Source organism: Urtica dioica, chromosome 6 (assembly GCF_054948205.1).
Source record: "Urtica dioica subsp. dioica isolate 48M chromosome 6, U.dioica_male_clone48M_v1_H2, whole genome shotgun sequence".
Lineage (NCBI taxonomy): Eukaryota > Viridiplantae > Streptophyta > Magnoliopsida > Rosales > Urticaceae > Urtica > Urtica dioica.
The window spans coordinates 4343679-4349944 of record NC_142761.1 but is presented as its reverse complement, the minus strand read 5'-3'; the positions used below and the strand labels follow the sequence as shown (position 1 = coordinate 4349944).

General features: G+C 39.9%; 1 protein-coding gene across 1 annotated transcript; it reads right to left on the bottom strand.

Annotated features, from left to right (window-relative positions):
- Window positions 1-4149: 4149 nt before the first annotated feature.
- On the bottom strand, window positions 4150-6006 carry LOC149393031 (uncharacterized). The gene is made up of 4 exons (XM_089617884.1): window positions 5911-6006; window positions 5812-5820; window positions 4370-4585; window positions 4150-4290 (listed from the first exon to the last, which is right to left on the bottom strand). Exons 1-4 carry the CDS (start codon window positions 6004-6006, stop codon window positions 4150-4152), a joined length of 462 nt encoding a protein of 153 aa, XP_089474010.1.
- Between the last annotated feature and the right edge of the window lie 260 nt (window positions 6007-6266).

Here is a 6266-nt window from a genome sequence, read left to right as displayed (position 1 = left end):
GGCACACATCGACGTTCGCGAGATGTTTTCGAAATAAGACACAGTCATTAGTGCATGCGTCGATCATCTCGTATCCCATGCCGAAACGCTTCAGCTTTGCTTTTGCCTCGTAGTGCTTCTCCGGAATTCGATTACCGGCTGGATGAGACTTCCTCAAGAGCTGCAACAGTTCTGTGAACGACTTATTCGTCCAATGGTTCGTGACTTTAAGGTGCATCAACTGAACCAAGAATGACAAAGACGAAAACTCCTTGCATCCAGGGTACGATTCCGCTTCCAACTCGGCGAACAAGTCTTCCACTTGCTCTTCCGCACGCAACTCGCTCGGAGCCGGCTCCGTATTACTGTCTAAATCCTCATGATCTCTTATATCCTCCACAACAGCATGTATTCCTCTTACTCATCTCTGGGCTGTTTCTCCGATGGGGACTTCTTCAAGATGACAGACGGAACGTACGACCTCGCCATGATGATACCATTCTGTGTAGCCCGGGGTAAACCCTTTGTTTAGCAGATGATGCCTTACAACCCCAATGTCGTGTCATCTCACGTTGTTGCAAGGCTTGCACGGACACCGATATTCGCCATTATCATTCGAAAATCTTCTTACAGCACGAATAAACTCGTTAACTCCGATTTTATACTGCAAGGACAACCGATTGTTCTCGGTGATCCAATCTCTACTTGGATTGGACATTGATTGTGCTAAACGAAAGGAAAGATTAACAGTTATTAAGAGTTATTGCTAAGGGACGAAGACGACTGAAATCGATTACTTATGTTGGAGCTGATGCCCAATAGTGCGGCTTAAGAATTATTGCTAAGGGGCGAAGAACTATGAAGGTGAAATTATGAATTTTATGTTATCTGAAGTCGAATTGAAAAAATTAGGGTTTTGAGAATAATTGGTTGGAAACTCTACCGAAATTTCGGCAGAATTTCCCCTATAATTCTAACAAACCAAAAACCTGCAAACTCATTTAAAAAGCATATACAAATCATCCAAAACTATCATCATAATCAACTAAACCCTAAACCGAACCTATGTGGCTCGATTACAACAAAAATTCAATAATATCGACTCATTTATAAAAAATATATAAACTAAAACTAAATTATACAATAACTTAACTAAATTCAATTTCATGATTAACAATTGAATAAATAACTTAAATTATATCGTATCAACTTAAAAAATTACTAACTAAATTAATTTCAACTACAAAAACAATTTTACCAATTTTACTAATTATATCAAATTAATTTCAATTACATGATTAACAATTTTAATAATTATATCAAATTAATTTCAATTACATAAACAACTTTACCAATTTTACTAATTATATCAAATTAATTTCAATTACATAATTAACAATTTTAATAATTATATCAAATTAATTTCAATTAAATAATTAACAATTTTACCAATTTTACTAATTCTATCATATTTACCAATTTTAATAATTATATCGTATTTAAGATTTACAATTATCAAACTAACTACATTATTAATACACATATATATATAACTAAACTATTTAATTACCTAACTAATTAACTACTAGACTAATTATACTAATTACAATTAATCTAAAGTAATTAAAAATACATAATTAAAAGGGCTGAGACTAACCTGCAGGGCGGGGCTTGAGCACGGCGAGGCTGCGAGAGGCAGGAGGAGCACAGCGGGGCTGCGACGGAGCTGGAGCACGGCACGTGGCAGAGCTGGAGCCAGCACTGTTTTCCTGGAGCACGGCACGGCAGAGCTGGAGCACGGCACGGCACGGCAGAGCTGTGTTCTTGTACCTGCAAGGAAGAAAAAAAAAGAGGAAGTCGGAGTTTGGCCGCTGGCCGGAAATTAAAGAGGAAGAAAAAAAAAAAGAGGGAGAGGAAACTCACCTTAGGAGGAGCACGGCGGGGCTTGAGCACGGCGAGGCTGCGAGAGGCAGGATGAGCACGGCGGGGCTGCGACGGAGCTGGAGCACGTCACGCGGCAGAGCAGGATGCTCGATGGTGGCGTGGTACCCGTCGGTGGTGGTCGGAGAGAGAGGCTCGGTGGAGAGGACGCTCGGAGTGGATTAGTGGTGGTCGGAGAGAGAGGCTCGGCGGAGAGGACGCTCGGAGTGGATTGGTGGTGGTTGTAGGAGAGAACTCGGAGAGAGAGAGAGAGAGGCTCGGAATTGAATGAATGAAAACGGAAGTGAAAATTTGTTTTATATCCTGACCTAGAATTTGGGTGCGACTTTGTCGCACCCAATGACCCGTGTCAGTATTTTTTGGTGCGAAAAGTCGCACCCAATGATATATGTAAAAAAAGGGGGAAAATTTGGACGCGGAAAAATTTAGGATATTTGGGTGCGACTAAGTCGCACCCAATACCCCGTGTCAGTACTTGTGGGTGCGAAAAGTCGTACCCAATGATATTTTTACCATAAAGAGGGGGAAAGTTGGCTGCTAAAATGTTTTCAAACTATGGGTGCGACTAAGTCACACCTAATAGTTTTGATAAAGTATTGGGTGCGACTAAGTCACACCCAAAAGTTTTGACGGACTTTTGGGTGCGAAAAGTCGCACCCAAAGTTAAAAAAATCAGCGAAAATTTTCCAATGCTTGTTTGAGTTTTGGGTACGAAAAGTCGCACCTGAAAGCCTCATTTGGTGCAAATTTTGGGTGCAAAAAGTCGCACCCGAATATCTTCCGCACCGGAAAACAGTATTTGTAGTAGTGACACCGGGCAGCGAACGTCTTTGGTAATTCGATGCCTATCTATCTCGGTCCGGACCGGGACTCAACCTCTACAAACCCGCCACTCGAAGAGCTACACTTTTGGAGGGAGCTTTAGCCCCCACAATTTATTCCACCACCTAATATTGTTGGAGGGAGACGAGGGACTCTTAGAGGCCACAGAATAAATTGCCACTCTATACCGAAAATTCACCAAGTATTCATTATCTTTGGAGTAGTGCCACCGAAGCACGTCCGGGATTCTTGTGCGACTCACCGAGATACCCAAAATTGCCATCACGTCCTCACACTCGAACATGGCGGAAATCAGGGAATCGTCCCACTCGCCTCTAATGGCCTTAAGTTCCGAGACTTTCTTATCTAGCCGGATCGAAGGTGGGTCATTGAGGGAAAATATCGTGGGTATGGGGATCCATTTATCTCTCATCTCAAATCTTCCATCTCGAGCCCCTAGCAATAATTTCTTTTTCCCAAACCAAACTCCTCCAAATGAAAGAACCATTCGACCCGCACTTAGACCGGAGAATATCCTCGTCCGGAAAGTAGCTATCCCGGAAAATACGACACACTAGGCTGCACAGTCTCTGAATAAGATGCAAAAACACTCTTAGCAAGGAGCGCTTGATTAGAATTGCCAATATCGGAGAATCCCAATCCACCATCCAAATTATGCACGACTAGCTCTTTCCATTTGTACCAATGGATTTTCTTATCCTCTCCGCTATCTCCTCACCAAAAACTCGCCACCGCCTTGTGGATACCGTCAACCAAGTTATCCTGGAGTCATATGCAACTAGCCACATAACTAGAAATGGCTTGAAGAACCGATTTTATGAGCACCTCATTCCCCGCTTGGGAGAACAAAAGCCCTCCCCATGACTTAATTTTATCCCAAACTCTTTTGTGCACAAAGGCAAAAAGCTTCTTCTTCTTCCGGCCAATAAAGGTAGGGAGGCCCAAATAACGTTGACGGCAAGTCGTGACAGAAACACCAAGAATATTAGCCAACTCATCACTGTAGTCACCATCCACATCACACCCAAAGACACATCCGATTTCAAATACTTGATCTCTTGACCCGATACGGCCAAATACGTTGTAAGGCATCATGTTGCCACTTCAAATTCTTCATTTAGCCTAAAAAAAAATGCTATCATCCGCGAAAAAAAGAGGTCGAAAAAACATGGAGATCCATTTTCCCAAATATTACACCCCGAATGCCATATCTACTATATCCCACTCGGAGGAGATTAGAGAGCCCCTCCTAGCAAAAGAGCAAGAGAAATGGGGAGATCGGGTCTCCTTGGCGAAGGCCTCTTTACGATGTCACGTGGCCACAAATTGAACTGTTGAAGTTGAACGAATATCTCACCAAAAAACACATCTCATAATTATCTCCACTCAAACTCTATCAAATCCGAGCTCCAACATCACAGCTGCCAAGAAAGGCCATTTCACTCTAACATAAGCTTTCATCATGTCTATCTTGAGAGCGGCACATGACCAATTACCAAACATGCCCCTCTTCGTGGTATGGATTTCCTTAAAACAAATCATTGGCGTTACCAAATATTTGACGACCACCCACGAAAGCACTCTGGTTTTCCGAGATTGTAATCACCATAGTGTCTTTCAACCGTTCGACTAGACAGCGAGATATGACCTTGTAGATGACATTGCATAAACTAATGGGCCGGAAATCGCTCATTTTGTCAGCTTTGGTCACTTTCGAAATTAAGGTGATGATCATATTATTGAGCTCTTTTATTGAATCCCCGCCATTGAGAACCACGAGACACACTTCTTCAACTAGCCCACCAACCACGCTCCAATATTTCTGGTAGATAGCTCAAATGTTATAATTTATTTTTTTTCTCCTAAGAAATGTTATAATTAATTCGGACTTTTTGATGTTGTCAAACAATGTGTATTTTATATGAATAACGATAAAGGGGTATTAAATGAGTGTTCTTGGGTGTTTAATTGTGTCTTAAGGATATTATAAAATAGCAAAGTCAGTGAGTGCACAATAATTTAACTTGTCTAGGTTTAAAGCACAATTTCAATAGGAGTCATCCCACAAGTAGCCAATCACATAATGCGACATAAAACCATTAACCTCTTAAGGCCCCCATGGATAGAGTGAACATCACAAATAAGTGTATAGATTAATTATGAGGGAATAGAAAGGAAAGAGTTTAATATTTTTATTGTTGTGATTAGTATGAAGGAATAAAAATGATAGAGTTGTATACACATGGATTTATTAAATTATTTTATTAACTTTTTTTGTTCAAAATGATGTAAATGTTATAAATGTTAAGCTATTTATTTCTCCTCCATCGTCCATCCAAATTTAGATGGATCGAAAAATTTGCAATTCCCATGAATTTTCAATTATTTCTTGTTCTAAGCATACTAAAAAAAGAAAACATCCTTCCACATAAGATATTTGTCGAGTCTTCAAGGGGAGCAAGAGCCTCGAGACATTTAGATTATCCTAGATTTAACTATTGATATTGTGGTTGACGTTTTTAGTCAATCTTCATCGTTAATTTGTTATTTATGTCGCTCACTATCACAGGACAAGGGGTAGATGTCTGGCACAACCACAGTTTCCTTAACGAGTTGTGTCAATGGTGTTCATACTCGGGCTGATACTTCAAAGCTTTTTTTTTTGTTCAAGATCAAGGTGCATTTTATGAGTGTTATTGGATGTATAATTGAGTTTGAAGACTTAACAAAATAGAAAAGTTAACGAGTGCACAATAATTTGACTACTGTACGTTTAGAAAAAGATGAATGACATTCATTTTCTCAAAACCCACAAATAGTGAACCATGTAAATGCATCGTAAACCACTAACCTTCTAAATTCCATATGGACTTTTCCAATTGATTTCTTGTTCTTGTTGCCCATGCTAAGATAAAGGCTGCAAATTTTGTTTTGGGCAACATATTAAAAGTGGAAACTCCCACATTAGAAAGGAAACAAATCAAGATGAGCTTCAAATGTTATAATATGAGTTATTTGAGCCTAATATAACACACACAAAAATCATACCTGAAACACCTAAAAATTCAGAGAACCGATTAAACTAAAGAAACTCCATAAAGCAAAAGAGATCCAAGCATGGGTGAACTCAAAGCTGAACTAAGAAACATCATAAATGGGACTTGCTCTTCCCAGTAAGTGTGTCTCCGTGACTTTGTATTCGAGACTCACGACGTTGCTCTTATCGCTCTTTTGGGATCCCATTTTCAAGATGATTAAAGTACATGATCGCTCAAAAATTCAAATAATCCTATAAAGATCCAAACCATAACCCTAACTTTCTCAAACGGATCACCGAAGCTCAGCCTCAAATCCGAGAAGAGAATTCAAGAGCCGAAGCACATGAGACACAAAAATTCATATACAGAATCGACGATTGAGCGAAATCGTGAGAATTCAGTCTAGAGATTTTTCTACGATAAAAAAATCTATTCTTTGGCTTTCATTGACTAACTGGTTAACAA

What these genes read in the sequence shown, in the direction of transcription:
- LOC149393031 (XM_089617884.1), bottom strand. Translation starts at nt 6,006, where the DNA reads ATGGGATCCCAAAAGAGCGATAAGAGCAACGTCGTGAGTCTCGAATAC. An exon ending in AACGGTTGAAAGACACTATG is followed by an intron (nt 4,291 to 4,369) that starts GTGATTACAATC and finishes ATTTGTTTTAAG; the next exon opens with GAAATCCATACCACGAAGAG.